The sequence below is a fragment of the Schistocerca americana genome, chromosome 9 (assembly GCF_021461395.2).
Source record: "Schistocerca americana isolate TAMUIC-IGC-003095 chromosome 9, iqSchAmer2.1, whole genome shotgun sequence".
NCBI lineage: Eukaryota > Metazoa > Arthropoda > Insecta > Orthoptera > Acrididae > Schistocerca > Schistocerca americana.
The window spans coordinates 65,706,741-65,724,476 of NC_060127.1; the positions used below are offsets into that span (position 1 = coordinate 65,706,741).

At 47.2% G+C, this 17,736-nt stretch overlaps 1 protein-coding gene across 1 annotated transcript; it reads right to left on the reverse strand.

The window, feature by feature from the left end:
* Positions 1-282: 282 nt before the first annotated feature.
* LOC124550648 (keratin, type I cytoskeletal 9-like) lies at positions 283-7,280 on the reverse strand (the record flags this gene model as incomplete). The annotated part of the gene is made up of 3 exons (XM_047125371.1): positions 283-1,509; positions 5,264-5,586; positions 7,214-7,280. Coding segments are annotated over 3 exons (1,026 nt in total), but the record flags the coding sequence as incomplete, so codon positions are not given.
* Positions 7,281-17,736: the final 10,456 nt, after the last annotated feature.

Here is a 17,736-nt window from a genome sequence, read left to right on the forward strand (position 1 = left end):
AATAATGATAAAAATGGCAACTTTAGGTGTCTTTAAACTATTTAAAATATTTCGTAAAGCGAGATAATGCGTCCTGATACTTTTGCAATAGTCTGTGAATATAGGCTCGCAGCATTAGTGATCCAGTAAAAATCACCGAAATATGGCAGATAGTTGCTTAACTTTCAGGTGTCCTTCACTATTATAATTCAAACTTTAATGGTAGGGAATGGTACAAATGAGATGAAAGTGAATGAAATACCATCTTTAAGTGTTAACTTTTATTAAAAAAAACAACAACAGACAACACAATAATACTTAATACAAAACAATGTAACAACAAGTGGTGCAGTGAGCTATTTACAATATGTGGCAGCTTTACAAGCATCGCAAAGCGAGGGCATCAAGTAATCGTACGCGTGTTATGTGTGCGCCCAAAAGCAATGATCTTAATGAAGCCTGAGGTATAACAACACAAAAATGAGCATTCGGGGACAACAAGGAAGTGAAGTAAGAAACCACGACATGAATGGTACAACTCTCAGTGATAGGTACTGTGTGGCATAAATGATCTGACCACGCACGACCTGTGCAGTTTATTTTAGAACGATCTGGCTTCAAAAGGAGACGGACAGGCAGAGGCTGTTATTTACTCTGTGGTGTAGTCAACTGACCAAGTCTGACAAGATCTCTCTATGCAAAGGCGAACATCAGTTTTGGGACGCACATGCAGGAGAATAAGATACCAAACAGAGGAACAGAAGGCGCAGTATCGACTGAAGAGGATTTGCACGATGCTAGGGCTGAATGGCATTGCTCAGTGGCATGAGAGTAGATGCGAAAATGGATAGTAAGGGATGAAAGTATGGAGCTGATGGGAGGTGCCTCGTCACTTCACCGAGTGGAGTACTTGAAGCCGGGATCGGGGCTGCTGTAGCGGATGGTGTCGTAGCCGCCGTCCGAGTAGCGTGCGGGGCGAGACGAGTAGCTCCTGACGGGCGAGCTGTAGCTGCCCAGGTAGTCGGCCGCACTCGATGAGGAGGAGGAAGCGGACGAGGAGGAACCGCCGTGGCTGTAGCCGGCGGGCGGCGAACTGTAGGAGGCAGAGGGGGAGCTGTAGCTGCCAGAGTAGCCGCCCGAGGAGTAGCCGCCGGAGGAGTAGCTGCCCGAGGAGGGCGAGGAGTAGCCGCCGGAGGAGTAGCTGCCGGAGGAGGGCGAGGCGTAGGTCTGCGAGGGGGAGGAGGAGGCAGCGAGGGTTGTGGGGCTGCCACCGCCGTAGGCCGCCAGCCCGCGGCCCAGGTGGCTGCTGTAGCTGGACAGGCTGGGCGCCGAGCCGGAGGAGTAGCCGCCCGAGGAGTAGCCGCCCGAGGAGGGCGAGGAGTAGCTGCCAGACTGCGAGGCCGGCGAGTAGCTGCCCAGCGACGCCGCGGAGAGCCCTGCGCTGCCCAGCGAGTAGCTGCTGCCCGACGACGACGCGTCAGAGCCGGACGAACCTCCGCCGTGTATGCCGAACGTGACGGGGCCCACCTGCTGCAGGGGCATAGAAGAGATGGAGATCGTCAGTCAGAGAGGAGGAAAAAATCAGAAGGAGGGCTACCTGTGTCTGCTCTAGTCCAGTTCGTGCTTTGAAATAGTGTCATAAGTTTCAGCCTAATTTGCGCATCTAAAATATATGGAGAAGCGTAGTTGTCACCAGAAACAGTTGTCGCTATGTTTTAGACCACAAGATGGACTAATTTGACTGAAACCTGTAAAATGGGCGAAATTGGCCATCTAGATTGTGCTTTGTTTACTAAACTGGTATTCTTTAACTGTAGCCTGTATTGTGGAGAGCACTTTTTATTGTCAATGTGTCAAGGACTAGATACTACTGGAAATATGTCGTACAAGGGTAACCCTGCGTATCGCAACATTTTATGAATGGTCGTGAGCTAAATGTAACACACAGAGACAGTAAACATAATGGAACATTTCACAGCTGACAAGCTAAGCATATCCAGACCCATGTCTACATGACGACATCGGCCCTAAAAGTTAACTGTTATTTTGACACATTCTGTATAACAAGTTTTTTTAAGTGGGTTTCAAAAATTGTGGTTATTTCCGATTTATACTTCAGTAGAGAGCATTTGAATACGAAAGACAAATGTTCTATGTTTGGTGTGGCATACAGTTGTAATCTGTTAGGAAATTTCAAATCAGCCCACACTTCGCTGAAGAACGAAAATTATTTCTATCGATTCATTGCGAAATTAACACTATCTGCAATTTCTTTACTGTTGCTCAATACTAGTGAACAATGTGATCGCAATTCGTCAGCAGAGCACTAACAACTTCTCTTACCTTCCACGATGCCTGCGTTAGTTCAGTTTCTTTAACTCTCTCAGTACCTAAACAGCAGCCACAGTACACGCTCCAACAACAAACTGAACCCTCGTAGATTGCGTTGACAGCTGCTACGGTTACTGTTATGTAAGTGACAAACACACATAAGCATGTCGGCTATCGGTAAGTTTCACTGTCGGCGTAAGTTTCTTCCTTTCTATCATTAGTGTTCCCCAAAAACTTTAAAAAATAAAAATAATTTTTCAGTATATTTCAATGCATCAATTTTATTAGTTTTCAAAACTAACTTCATTTTATTCTTCAATCACTCCAATACTCAATACTTTCCTGGATAATATTATGAGGGGCACTGTCTATTGCTTGACTTAGGCCGACAGGAACGTATTCTAATCGGTAAAGTGACGACTCTTCATGATTTCAACACAGGTCAGTCCTGTTTTTGGCAGTTTTTCCACATTATATGGGGACTGTACTCATCTCCTTTTCATTTTGGTTACTGCTTCACTGTTTTTTGATGAAGGATCAATTCTGACTCGTAATCCTTTTCCTTCGTTTTTCAGACTGCAAACTCATCATTTATGATGGTTTCCATCAATAGAGGAAGGCTGAGAACTTTGCCCAACCACGCCAACTGTTACTCTGAGGCATTCTGTAACTACTCCGTAAACAATATGACAAAGCATTGTAAGTAACCATCTTTTGGTATGAAATTAGAAATCATATTTGTTAAATACCTATTCTTTGTTGGGCGTATCTGATCCATACCTAGTTTTCTTCTTGTTTAAGTCTATTCACTCTGTATTTTAAATTATCTCAGACAACTTCATTTCCCCATTACCAAAGGATTAATTCATAACATTTTCCGTACAGATGTACACCAAAAGATGCAACTTAAAAGTTGTTGAACCTGTTGTGTTGGTCTCTAATCGTCTTCAATAAATAGAGCTACAGTGGAGTTTTCATTCAGTTTTATATTTTAATAATGTTAACACCTGTACCTGAACACCTGTTGTACTGTATGAATTGCCAGTCAATCGTTCCAAGAACTATGCTAGATCAAATTACAACAGCAGCCTTTGCGCTGAAACTTGTTCACAAACTGACACTGTGTGATGGAGTGGAGGATGGCTCTACACACCGAGAGTGTGGTCCGTGAACCACGCATCAGTCCATACCCTTCCCGCTCTACCGAGCCGTCATGGGCTGGACTGCCCTCCCGGCTGGGAGGGAAAGAAACTAACTGTGCAGTCTCCAGTAGCCCTACTCTGTATCATCCATACCGACCGGTACCGTAGCTTAGCCTTGGTAGAGACGCCATTTTCGGCTCGGTAGCCGAAGCTGCTATTCTGTACGTTACTCAGCTGAGGCCCGTTAACAATCAGTCTGCCTGCCGATTATTGGTCTACTGTACCGAGAGGAGGTGAGGTGTCGGTGAGACCATTTCTTCAGTTCTTGTACTTTGATTATGGAGATAATGTGTCGTCTTAGAAATATTGAATGATCATTACTTTTCGATTTAATGTTTAGATTTTATTGAAGAATCACTAGGATGCATCTGAGTGGAATTTGAGTTCGTAACTATTATTATCCATGTATTTCAGCTGAGAATCATGGAAGTGGATATGGTACTCATGGTACTGTTAAGAAGAAGGCAAGAACAACTAAGGAAATGCGGCGCCACGTGGTTTTAATCTGCAGGACGGGACGAACCCCTTTGAAATGCCCAAGAGTGTGGCCAGGTACAGACTGAACAGGGAAGTGGCCCATAATTTGGTCGAGTAACTGTGACTATACATGAGAGCCCATCAAAGAGCTACAGCCATCGTCTTGCATCTGTAGGTACTTTTGTTTAGCGAGTCCTGAAATGATTAAATCATCTAAACTGTTCTTATGTGTCATCAAATGCAATCTTTATTTATTCTAAGCTTTGACAACTCTTAATTTCTTTGGACATGGGTCAGATCAAAAGGGCACAGAGGTTGACGATTCAGCTGCCATGAGTCAGTCAAAGGCATAAAGGTGCACTGACGAAATTTTGAGGCCTCTCAATGCACCTGCAGTCGAAAACAGTAATGGGAACAGCGTGTAACTCCCTGGCAGGTTAAAACTGTGTGCCGGGCCGAGACTCGCCGAGACTTCGGCACACAGTTTTTTTCTGCCAGGAAGTTTCATATCAGCGCACACTCCACTGCAGAGTGAAAGTTTCATTCTGGAAGCATCCTCCAGGCTGTGGCCAAGCCATGTCTCCGCAATATCCTTTCTTCCAGGAGCGCTAGTCTTACAATTTTTGCAGGAGGGCTTCTGTGAAGTTTGGAAGGTAGGAGACGAGGTACTGGAGGAAGTGTGACTGTGAGGATGGGTCGTCAGTCGTGCTTGGGTAGCTCAGTAGTAGAGCACTTGCCCGCAAAAGGCAAAGGTCCCGAGTTCGAGTCTCGGTGCAGCACACAGTTTTAATCTGCAAAGAAGTTTCATAGGAATGCACACTCCTCCGCACAGTGAAAATATCATTCTGGAAAGGGAATAGCGTGTCTGGTAGTTTTCTTGGCTAGCCTCTTCGGGCGTGGGGCGCTGTGTGCACTGAGGTGTGCCGTGCTAGGTGAGCAGTCGTCGGGTGAGCGTGCCCGCAGCTGCGGTCTCTTGTCTTCGGTTGGCTGCCACGAGGAGGGACCTCAACACGGCACGGACCCACCACGGTTCCTCGCGAGCCGCACCGGCTCGCAACCGAATGGCTACAGAATTGCACTGAGGTTCGGTTGCAGTAACCCCACCACTCGGCGTGCTCATCCGCCGAGCCGATCGGCAGAGCAACCGAACGATACAGAATAGGACTGCCGGCTGGAGTCCCAGACCGCCGCACAGGTCTAGACGCGAGATGGGTTCCTGAGAGAGGGATTTGCCGCAGAACGCTACACCGCTGCCACGCGACGTGTCGGCTTACCTTGGCGCCGCTGCCGTAGCCGACGCCGCCGCCCACGCTGCCCCCGGGGAGAGCCACGGTGCTCAGCTGGCCACCAGAGCTCAGCGAGGCCAGGGACAGTCCGCCGCCGCTGCCGCCTCCGTAGCCGCCTCCGTAGCCGCCCCCGTATCCACCGCCGAGGGAGCCTAGGCTGAGTCCGCCTCCCAGACCCTGCAGTTGGAGGCCACCCAGACCGCCCCCGAAGCCGCCGCCGAAGCCGTGCAGCCCCAGGCCGTAGCCGCCCCCGATGCTCTGCAGTCCGCCTCCGTAGCCGCCTCCTAACGCCTGCAGGTCCAGCCCGCTACCTGGAATCGAACAGGAAGCCACGCTGTCAACACGTAAAATGCTACAACATACACTACTGCTACACCACGAAGATGACGTGCTACAGACGCGAAATTTAACCGACAGGAAGAACATGCTGTGATATGCAAATAATTAGCTTTTCACAGCATTCACACAAGGTTGGCGCCGGCTGCGACACCTACAACGTGCTGACACAAGGAAAATTTCCAACCGATTTATCATACACAAACAACACTTGACCGGCGTTGCCTGGTGAAACGTTGTTGTGATGCCTCGTGTAAGGAGGAGAAATGCGTACTATCACGTTTCCGACTTTGATTGTAGCCAATCGCGATTGCGGTTTATCGTATCGTGACATTGCTGCTCGCGTCGGTCGAGATCCGATGACTGTTAGCAGAATATGGAATCGGTGGGTTCAGGAGGGTAATACGGAACGTCGTGCTGGATCCCAACGACCTCGTATCACTAGCAGTCGAGATGACAGGCATCTTATCCGCGTGGCTGTAACGGATAGTGCAGCCACGTCTCGATCCCTGAGTCAACAGATGGGGACATTTGCAAGACAACAACCATCTGCACCAACAGTTCGACGACATTTGCAGCAGCATGGACTATGAGCTCGGAGACCATGACGGTTACCCATGACACTGCATCACGGACAGGAGCGCCTGCGATGGTGTACTCGACGACGAACCTGGGTGCACGAATGGAAAAACGTCATTTTTTTCGGATGAATCCAGGTTCTGTTTACAGCATCATGATGGTGGCATCCGTGTTTGGCGACATCGCGGTGAACGCACGTTGGAAGCGTGTATTCGTCATCGCCATACTGGCGTATCACCCGGCGTGATGGTATGGGGTCCCACTGGTTACACGTCTCGGTCACCTCTTGTTCGCATTGACGGCACTTTGAACAGTGGACGTTAGATTTCAGATGTGTTAAGGCCCGTGACTCCACCCTTCATTCGATCCCTGCGAAACCCTACATTTCAGCAGGATAATGCACGGTCGCATGTTGCAGGTCCTGTACGGGCCTTTCCGGATGCATCGACTGCTGCCCTGGCCAGCACATTCTCCAGATCTCTCACTAATTGAAAACGTGTGGTCAATGGTGGCCGAGCAACTGGCTCGTCACATTACGCCAGTCACTACTCTTGATGAACTGTGGTACCGTGTTGAAGCTGCATGGGCAGCTGTGCCTGTACACGCCATCGAAGCTCTGTTTGACTCAATGCCCAGGCCGTTATTACGGCAAGAGGTGGTTATTCTGGGTACTGATTTCTCAGGATCTATGCACCCAAACTGCGTGAAAATGTAATCACATGTCAGTTCTAGTGTAATATATTTGTCCAATGAATACCCGTTTATCATCTGCATTTCTTCTTGGTGCAGCAATTTTAATGGCCAGTAGTGTAGTAATGAGACTGCTGACAACGCTCTGGTGTGGCGGGAAGTGTCAGCATTGAGCGACTGTAGCGTGACTGGGGAGGGCTTTTAGAGAATTTCTATATGGTACGACGAACAGGAGCTTGCTTCAAATTTCGCAAAAACATTTCAGTAATGCTGTGACATTAACTGTTGTGAAACGAGGTGTGGTGAGGAAGGCTGGTAGTTGGGGCTACTGACCTCCGCCGAAGCCAGCCAAGCCGACGCCGTGCACTGGCAGGGGCGCGGCCGCCGCCGCCTGCAGCAAGACGGGCCCCGCCGCCGCGCCGCCCCCGTAGCCGCCTCCGTAGCCGCCCCCGGCGTAGCCGCCACCCTGAGAGGCACTCGACACGAACAGCGGCTGGCCGCCCCCGTAGCCGAGCGACGAGGCGGTGGTGCGCTTCTCCTTGGGCGCCGCCGCCTCCTCCGCCCACGAGGCGGCCGAGCACAGCGCCAGGGTCACCTGCCGACGGAGCAGCAGAGTGTCACTGTGGCAGGTGGTTGTCTGCAAACTCGGACGTGAAGACCACTACTGTCGAGACGCAAGGAGAGACGAAACCAGTTGCGAGTGCGAGTAGGAGTTAATAGGGGTGCGGCCCCTCCCGCCGGAGGTTCGAGTCCTCCCTCGGGAATGGGTGTGTGTGTTGCTGTTAAAGTGCGCGTCATTTACGACGGCGGCCAAGTTTAGGTTGGTTCTGCGCATCTGGCGTCACAAAACACAGTCAGCCAACGAACAGAGAACGACGTTGCCAGAGCACGACTGCAGTGTCTTCAGTTTTCGAAACGTTCAGTCATAAATGAAGTAATTGAAGAAAAGCAATGTCTTGGTAGCAGACTTTCTATGAAAGAAAGTTTGGAAAAAGCATTCTTTACACAAATTGCTTCATATTCTATTAATTTATTAAACCAAACAAGCAATAAGCCTCCTAATTCAGGCGATAGCAAGGAAATTCATTCTCACTAACAGCTTTTTCGCAATAAAGAACAGCGGTAATTGTTTATTTCCTACTGTACTTCGACGAAACGTGAGTAATTCATACTCATACCAACAGTGTTTGTCGGTATTTTGCGAAACTCTAAGGTCCTCCAGCAATTCTGTTGAATGACGAGCTGCGTCAGCCTAATGGTTAAGGTTTTTGGCTGCTAAGGCCGGTATTACACTATCAAAATTCTTTGTCAAAGATTTGATGAAAGATGTGATCAAATATTCCGTCAAATATATTTGACAAAGATCTTTGACGTAGCGCTAGAAGGGGTATTACACTGGCATCATATTTTTCGTCAAAGTTCAAGATGGCTGACAACAACAAAAAATGGTTCAAATGGCTCTCAGTACTATGGAACTTAACATCTATGGTCATCAGTCCCCTAGAACTTAGAACTACTTAAAGCTAACTAACCTAAGGACATCACACAACACCCAGTCGTCACGAGGCAGAGAAAATCCCTGACCCCGTTGGGAATCGAACCCGGGAGCCCGGGCGTGGGAAGCGGGAACGCTACCGCACGACCACGAGCTGCGAGCTGACAACAACAACCTGTTATTAACCACAACAGTTGCATGTACCACAATTGCACTGTGTGCATATGCAGAAGAGAAGCGGAGGAAAAAAGCGAAACATACCTGGGTGAAGCCGTGGGTTTTACGACGACACGATAAAAGCATTCAACAAAACTTGTTACGTGAGCTGGTAGTGGAGGACGTCAAGTCATACATCAATTACTTAAGAATGGATGAGCATACATTTCTGTATGTGCTCAATGAAGTGTACCCTCATATCACAAAGCACAATATTCACTTAAGAGCTGCTACATCTGCAGAAGACAGGCTCACTGTAACACTCTGATTGCTTGCTACAGGAGAGGGTTAGGTTAGGTTAGGTCAGGTCTCCAATCTTCGTAATCTATTTTTGTATTCAGCGTGCCTCACGTTGTAAAGCGCTTCATCAGCTTCAAACATCTCTATTAATTTTGTAGTTGTCGGCACACACCAATTGTGTTTACCCGCAATGTTTATAAAAACACTACAGATGACAGAATGCAGCGATGCTAGCGCTCCACGTGGTAACATGTCACATTGCAGTGAACAGAAGACAAGCGACTTCTTTGATCAAATCTGCAGCGACGCCCTAGATTTTATCAAATATTGGACGGCACTTGACAAAGTTCCCTATGACATCATCAAATATCTTTGACAAAGATATTGGACAAAGATATTTGACAAAGAAATTTGATAGTGTAATACCGGCCTAAGCAAAACGTTCTGAGTTCAAACCTCGATCGGTGCTCAATATTTTCTTTATTTAAAAACAATATCGAAGTGTCTTACTTCAAGAATTTTATTCGATTGAATGTAATTTTTTGAAATTTGTAGTGGCAACTAAAATTGACCACACAGAAAGTATACGCTGTGGACTTTTTTTCGTGAAATAGTTTACTACATTTAATGCTGCATAATAACTGCGTTGAACATCGAAACAAAATTAAGTCATTTATGGGGGGAAGGTATCAGTCAAGAAGATGTGTAAAAATCAAGTTTTTGGGCCAAATAGTATCTGTGAAATCGAATTAAAAGTGTGTGAAAGCAGTCGGAACACCATGTGTCTGCACAGGCGAGCAGTGCAGTGACGACAAAATCGCGCACAGCGCGGAATGCGGGGAGTACGTCTCTGTAGCAGCGAAAGGGTTAATACGGCCGTGGTGGCTTTACTTCATAAACTGCGCCGTCTCCCCTAAACGTAAGTTTGCGAACTATACTATACTATACTATGGTGCTGCTTCTGTTGGCGCGTGCATCTGGCAACGCAGCAATCTCCCGCGTCTGGCGGCCATACGCGAACCGCCAAGATAAAAGAATTGAACTATAGCATAAGTTAGTTCCACTAGTGTGTAAGTCTAGGGACTGATGAAAAAAAAATGTATGTGAAATCTTATGGGACTTAACTGCTAAGGTCATCAGTCCCTAAGCTTACACACTACTTAACCTAAATTATCCTAAGGACAAACACAAACGAGGGAGGACTCGAACCTCCGCCGGGATCAACCGCACAGTCCATGACTGTAGCGCCTTAGACCGCTCGGCTAAAGGGACCGATGACCTCCGCAGTTTGGTCCCTTAGGAATTGACACACATTTGAACATTTGAGTTAATAGGGGAACTGAAAACTTCAACGGTTTGTAAAGACACTGTCTCGCCCTGTGCTGTCTAGTAGTATCTTTTGTTCCGGTTCATACGAGAATTCCAGGAGAGACGGAATGATGAGCACTGGAGCGAAGTGCACTAGGTCCTGCGTCGTACAGTAGTTATCCGAGTACATGTACAGGGTCAACCAGAACTCCACCGACTAACTTTCAGAAACTTCCTGGCAGATTAAAACTGTGTGCCAGACCGAGACTCGAACTCGCGACCTTTGCCTTTCGCGGGCAAGTGCTCTACCATCTGAGCTACCCAAGGACGACTCACGCCCCGTCCTTACAGCTTTACTTCTACCAGTACCTCGTCTCCTACTTTCCAAACTTTCAGAGGTGGTAGCACGCAATGAAACAAGAAAAAATGTCTAGAGAATATGGACTCTAAAAACCCCTCGTTCACCCTATGTAGGCCTACATAGAGGAAACTGTCTTTTATGTTTATTCACAGCATCCCGCATATTGTTCTGGAAGTGCGCAAAATAGGGTACGACCATGAGATGGCACTTGCGATGTATGATTAGAAAGTCACTGGATGCAGTAACATCCATTAAATAACTGACAGTATAATACTCTAACTAAACTCCGTCCGAGCAGGCCTTGGAAGGTCCAATGGTACCGACCAGCCGCCATGTCATCCTCAATCCACAGGCGCCACTGCATGCGGATGCGGAGGGGCACGTGGTCAGCACGCCGCTCTCCCGGCCGTATGTCAGTTTAGGAGACCGGAGCCGCTATTTCTCAGTCACGTAGCTCCTCAGTTTGCCTCACAAGGGCTGAGTGCACCCTGCTTGCCAACAGCGCTGGGGAGACCAGATGATCACCCATCCAAGTTCGGTGACCTGACGGGAACCGGTGTTACCACTGCGGCAAGGCCGTGACAGTACACGTATGGAACGATTTACAGTGGAACGACAACATAAAACTAATCGTAGGGGAGGCGCACGCCAGACTGAGATTACTGAAAGCCTTCTCAAGAAGTGTAGCCCATACACAAAGGAAGTAGCTTACAATCTCGTTCGATCAGTACTTGAGTAGCGTTCTGAGTCTGGACGATTGATGGACGAAATACAGAAGGTCCCCAGAAGAGCAGCACTTTCCGTCACAAATTAGTAAGCGTGAAAGTGTCACGGAGATCCGCCAAACTCCAGTGGCAGACTCTGCAACAGAGGCGTGGTGCACCACAATGTGGTTTACTGTCAAAATTCCGAGAGTGTGCAATCCCACATATATATGTTGCTTCGTACCCACCTATATTTCGCGAAAAAATCACAAAGGTAAGATTAGAGTGATGCGAGTTCGCAGGGAGGCTTAGTAATAGTCTTTCATCCCGCGCACCATTCAAGAACGGGACAGGAAAGTGGCAAAGTGACAGAGGGACACAATATACCCTCCGCCACACACCATGGACGTGACGCCGCTCGTTGCGAGTCTAAACGACAACCGTTCTGGCAGCAGCCCGGTGGGTCATCTGCTTGACGTGTCGCGCCTCCAGTGACAACTGGGAGCGCGCAGCGCTGCGTTTCTACATTGTGGGCGACCAGCCCAGCGACACGGGAGAAAGCCCGCGTGGACGCGCACGTGTGGGCCACCTGGCGCAGGCGCGACATCTCCGCCCGTCACGTGTGCGACCGGTTCCGCTGGGCTGAGCGAAAGTCGTATCCGGCCCGCAGGCAACATCAGACGCCTTCCGTTCCGTTCCGGTTTTGCTGCACACGCTGCAGCCGGCTGACGGGGAAAGTCGCAACCGCATCTCCGCTCGCTAATGCCACCTTTCAAGAGGCACTCGTTTTCGGGCCAAGTAAAGGGAAATACCATCTCCTCGGTCCCCAGCATCTCCTCCTCGAGTCAAACCGCAGGTACAGAAGTCCCTACTCTCCCTGCCTAACACTGTAATGGTATGAGATGGATTGGTGCACAGCCGCGAGGGATTAGCCGAGCGGTCTGGGGCGCTGCAGTCGTAGACTGTGCGGCTGGTCCCGGCGGAGATTCGAGTCCTCCCTCGGGCATGGGTGTGTGTGTTTGTCCTTAGGATAATTTAGGTTAAGCAGTGTGTAAGCTTATGGACTGATGACCTTAGCAGTTAAGTCCCATAAGATTTCACACACATTTGAGCATTTGATTGGTGCACGCTATTATGTCGTTATTAGCTCTGAAAGCATTAATATGTACCACCGATCGCTTTCGTGGTTTGGTATTATTCTTAACCATTACCAGCGTCTGTCCTAGGCCATTTCCGAGGTAACTAAAATGTGGTTACTGTTCTTTGCTTGCATTGAAGTCACTAATGTTAATCTGTGGCATTCTCCCAGGCAATACCAACGTCCGCCTTAGAGAATATCACGGGTCACTGAGGCACGGTTGCTGTTCCTCGCGCGCACTGAAGTCATCAGTACATTCTTATTTTGTAGTACCCTTACGAAATGCCAGTGTTATACCTAGAGCCATTACGAAGTCGTAGGTTCGTGTTCCTTCCATGCATTGAAGTCACCATCACTTTCTTATGGTAGCAACTGCCCTTTGACATCTTACGCCGTACTGGACATTGGCAGCTATTAACTAGGACAAGTGGGTGCTATCAATTCTCGGAGCGTTTTGCGGTCAGCTGGCAGCGCGCCTCCTCGTGAAGTGGATGACGCCCTTCTCGGAGCTTCACAGCGGCTCGTCGCTACGGTCACTGCCAAGGCCAGTCCATCCGCGAAAGCGGCGCGGTAGCAGCTGCTGCGTGCCGGCAACATTCCCTGTCCCTGAGTCGGAGCTGGGCTCAGCTGGACTCTCGGTAGAACTGCCGCAGCAGTGCTTTCGTATTAACAGAGTGTCTCGAATTCTCATTACTGGACAACAATATTTTTTCGACCTAGATGATGTAATGATCGAGATAATGGACTCGCATGCGGAACTTCATTATTGATTGTCCTGCGACTTCAAGTACCCCAGTAAATGCAGTCGTTTCACCAGGAAAAAAGAGTAGCTCAGACCTCAATCTCTCCACCATGAACAAACTGAAATCGCCAGTTGCAGTACTCACGTCAAGCAATAGTATTTGAATTGGTTAGTCGGTGTTCTACGCTTACTTTGCTTAAGGTGTATATCTGTGATTAGTTGCTGCTGACATTCCCATCTCAAGTGCTAAATGGAGTAACGATTTTTTCGGATTTCTACGAAAGTGATTTGATAAATCTAGTAAATTTCCATGAAAGAATAGAACATTTGTGTTACACCTTCATGGTTCGTAAGCGTGATTATTACAAGGATCGCATAAGGAGTTTCAACAATATGCAGCGTAAAGTCCATTGTTGACAGGGATCTGAATTGGTCAGTGTGTCGACTGCAAATGAAAGTGAAGAAACCGATTTTCACGCTGCTGTTAAAATTTTTCATTTGAAACTTTGGAGCGCCGCAGAAATCGAAATAGAATTGGATGAAGTTCACGCGGACTCTGCACCATCAATGGAGACCACTCATTTTTTGATTAATGAATTCAAACGTGGTCGGACAAGCACCGAAGATGAAGGGCGTTGAGGTCACACAAAGGAAACCATTAACAAAATCCATGACATGGTAATGAAAGACGGCCGAATAAAAATACGTGAGATTGCTGAGAATGTAGGCATCTAAACTGATCGAGTGCATAATGTGCTGCACTGAGAAACGGCTATAAAGATGGTGTGTGCGAAGTGGGTGCCGTGATTTTTCACAGTCTACCACAACATTTCAGCACAATGTCTGGTGACGTTTAATTGCCATCCGCAAGATGTTTTGCTTCGATTTGTGGCTGTTGATGAAACCTGGATGTATCATTACATACCAGAATCAAAACGGCAGTCAAAACAATGGACAAAGGCTGGTGAAGGTACACCGAAGGCCATTTTGTCAGCTTGTAAGGTGATAGCCACAAGGAATGATCCTCAAAGCTTACTTGGAAAACGGTAGAACCATAGTTATGTACTACTACGCTTCCCTGCTGGATCGTTTGAAACTTGCGAAAACAGGGCTGTTTCACCAGTATTATGAATCATCCCACACGTCAGCGATAACAATGGCGAAAATGCATGATGTGGGTTTTGAATTGGTTCCTCATCCACCCTCTTCCCCAGACAGCCCCAAGAGACTTTCTCCTGTTCCCTAACTTCAAGCCTTGACTTGCTGGGAAGAAAATTGCATCAAATTGAGAAGTGATAGTTAAAGCAACAAGTATATTGCAGAGTTCGACAGGACCCATTTATTCTACGGGATGAAAAAGCTGGAGGATCGCAGAACAATTGTATATCCCTCAAAGGAGATTATGTGGAGAATTAAGGTGAGTTGTTTACGAAACAGACTTTTTCTTGCTTTTTTACCGTACTTATCAAACCATCATCGCTGGATTCGTATGAATTGACAGAATCCAGTTGCTACTGATCGATATAGTTGTCATTCTCGTTTGATGAATTTGAGTTCCTCAACATTTAAAGCAAGTTGCCAACGTCTGCAACACTTCGAAATTTGATCGCAATCTCATTACTTATTTTAGACAGTGGTAAGTAATGCGGCCACTGCGGGGTTAACATAAGTGAGAGGGGGGGATATTTTGCTGTCTGTCTTCCAGTGCTAACGCCTCACGAGCGTGTGCAACTGGCACCGATCAACTGCGGAAGTAGCGTGGACTCGGAGATGCGCACTATAGAGACGGTCATCTTCAAATGTGGGTGGGCAGTACATCCTTGTAGCAAGTAATATGAAATCAACTTAAGGCTGTTGCCTTACAATGCAATGAGTAAAAGAAAAATTAGATTTAGTAAACATCTGTGATCGTGTCTCATACTGCAATTACTGTTAGCAATTAATATACCGTAGTAATGCAAGTAGGTTATCAGTTACTAATGAAATCGGTAGGGGAAGGTGTGGTAAAGTGGCCACGGGGGGAAAAGTGAAGACCACTGCTGCATGCCGAGAATTGGTGAGAATAGTTCTAACATAGATCGCCATTGTTGTCAGTGTGATTGACAAAGGAAGCTTGCTCCGTTGTTTTTCAGTAAAAGCTTTTTGGATTTTGAGTCGTCGGACATTAGGTAAGTCATTTACGATATAGATATAATCTTGCTTCCTTACTTGTATATACTTTACTTCAATATCAATGTTTAAACAACGTCTCATGACCCACAATTGTAGTTCCTTGTTAATTCCTTCAATTTGATAATATCTTCTGTGAATTACTAACGCAGACATGGGGTCCGATCGGGAAAACTGGCGACGCTATTCATCGGGAAAAGTGGCCAAGGTGGTTTTTACCCAAATAAGAGTTATTTACTTAAAAAAATAAAAAACTTGTCTTGTAATACAACAGATGAAACTGACTCCTAAACCCCTTTTATATACAAAGCTATCGTCCGCCATTATATCCGTTTGGGATAATTTTAAATAAGTCATCGTACATTATTTGAAATCGTCTTTGTCGTTTTATATGAGGGCTATTACGGAAGTCCGATTAAGGAAGGTCTGCTGGAGCCGCTTAGTGTTATTTCAGATACTAAGGCTTGGCCATGTGCAGAAAATGTGCGCCGAATACAAGAAAACACGGGGTCCTGTTGCGATGGCGCTGGCCGCATTATCTGCTTAGGTACAGATAATTGGTCGCTGTGTAAGCCATAGAAAATTCCTGTAGGTCTTATACATAATTAACTTCTTCACTAAAATACATTGGTATGATAGCTTGTGATATATAGATTCAAAATGTGTCAGTGGTAAGCTTCTATCAGTAACTGTGGTTCCATGGTTTGGTGAAAACGTTTCGTTTTGAGCGGCCACTTTACCACCCCCTCTCTTCCCACCCTGCCTCATAAGGCTTAAGCGCCCGAGTTGTCGCCCTACGATGTCAATGTGCCAATGTTGGCTCTTGAGCAAAAAAGATTGGAGAGCACTGCTGGGCAGTATATGTAAGCCCGCCCCCGGTAGCTGAGTGGTCAGCGCGACAGAATGTTAATCCTAAGGGCGCGGGTTCGATTCCCGTATGGGTCGGAGATTTTTCTCTGCTCAGGAACTGGGAGCTATGATGTGCTAATCATCATCATTTCATTCCCATCAACGCGCAAGTCGCCGAAGTGGCTTCAAATCGAAAGACTCGCACGGGGCGAACGGTCTACCCGGCGGGAGGCCCTAGTCACACGACATTAGTATATGTAGATGTAGGTTGGAATGACCACGGGAGATTGCGCAACAACAAGTAATGGATTAACCCAGCAGTGTACACGAGAATACGGAGCCGTTTCTTCGCTCAAGCTGTTTAGAAGTGTCGAACACCTTATCGAACAACCCGAGCGAGTAGACTGATACTGATGTGCCGGAGACCAGGCGTTCCCGGTAGCTAAACAATCTGCAAAACGATCTCCGTTCACGATCCTAAATTTTATTCTTCTCTCAGAATTTCTAGCTCTGCTTAAAGTTGGAATTTCAGAACGAATCTTCAAAGCACTCGTTTTCTCGCCGACGTGTAGGTTGAATCGAAATGCTTGGCTAGGGCCTACCCAACCACATCTGGAAATATTTACCTTCATTGTGTTAATACGTGTATCGCATGTTTTTTTAAGTAAAAAATTCCTCAGGCTGGAGCACAGTAACCACAAATGGATTATTAGGTGTCGCATTCTCCAAAAGTTTTACGAAGTCCTTAGGTACTTGACACTCCGACATTCTTCCAGCCTCTTTAATTTTTCTGTCTGGGCAAAATCCCTGTCACGCTGTAAACAATTACAAAGCTGTGCGGCACTTAGTCCGCTTTAACCTCATCAGTGGGCCGGCACGTACCACTCAAGCTGTCTCTGGGGCCTTATATGCGCTACTGGAAGTGTTCTTAGCGCCTTAGCACGCTTTTCAGGCTGTCGTCAACAGCACTTGTCTTGGTTTTTGGCGTCTAACTCAAAAAACATATTTTTGGTAATTGTCTTTGTGGTGTTCAGTCTGAAGACTGGTTTGATGGTACTCTGTACTGTGCGAGCCTCGTCTCAGAATAACTACTGTAACCCACGTCGCCGGTCGGAGCGGTTCTAGGCGCTACAATCTGGAACCGCGCGACCGCTACGGTCGCAGGTTCGAATCCTGCCTCGGGCATGGATGTGTGTGATGTCTTTAGGTTAGTTAGGTTTAAGTAGTTCTAAGTTCTAGGGGACTGACGACCTCAGAAGTTAAGTCCCATAGTGCTCAGAGCCATTTGTACCATAACCCACGTCTTTTGTCTTCATTTCTACGATTTGTACCACCTACACTTCAATACGAAATTGGTGATGCAATGACGTCTCAGAACGTGTGCTATCAACCGATCCCTTCTTTTGGTCAAGTGTTGCCACAAATTCCTTGTCCCTCTAATTCTCTTTAGTACCTTCTAATTAGTTACATGATCGGCCCATTTGATCTTCAGAAAGCTTCTGTGGCGACATGTTTCAAAAGCTTCTATTCTCTTCTTGTGTAAGCTGTTTATCGTCCATGTTTCACTTGCATACATGGCTGCTCTTCATGCAAATACTTTCACACCCGAATTTGACAATTGCACACAGATAGCG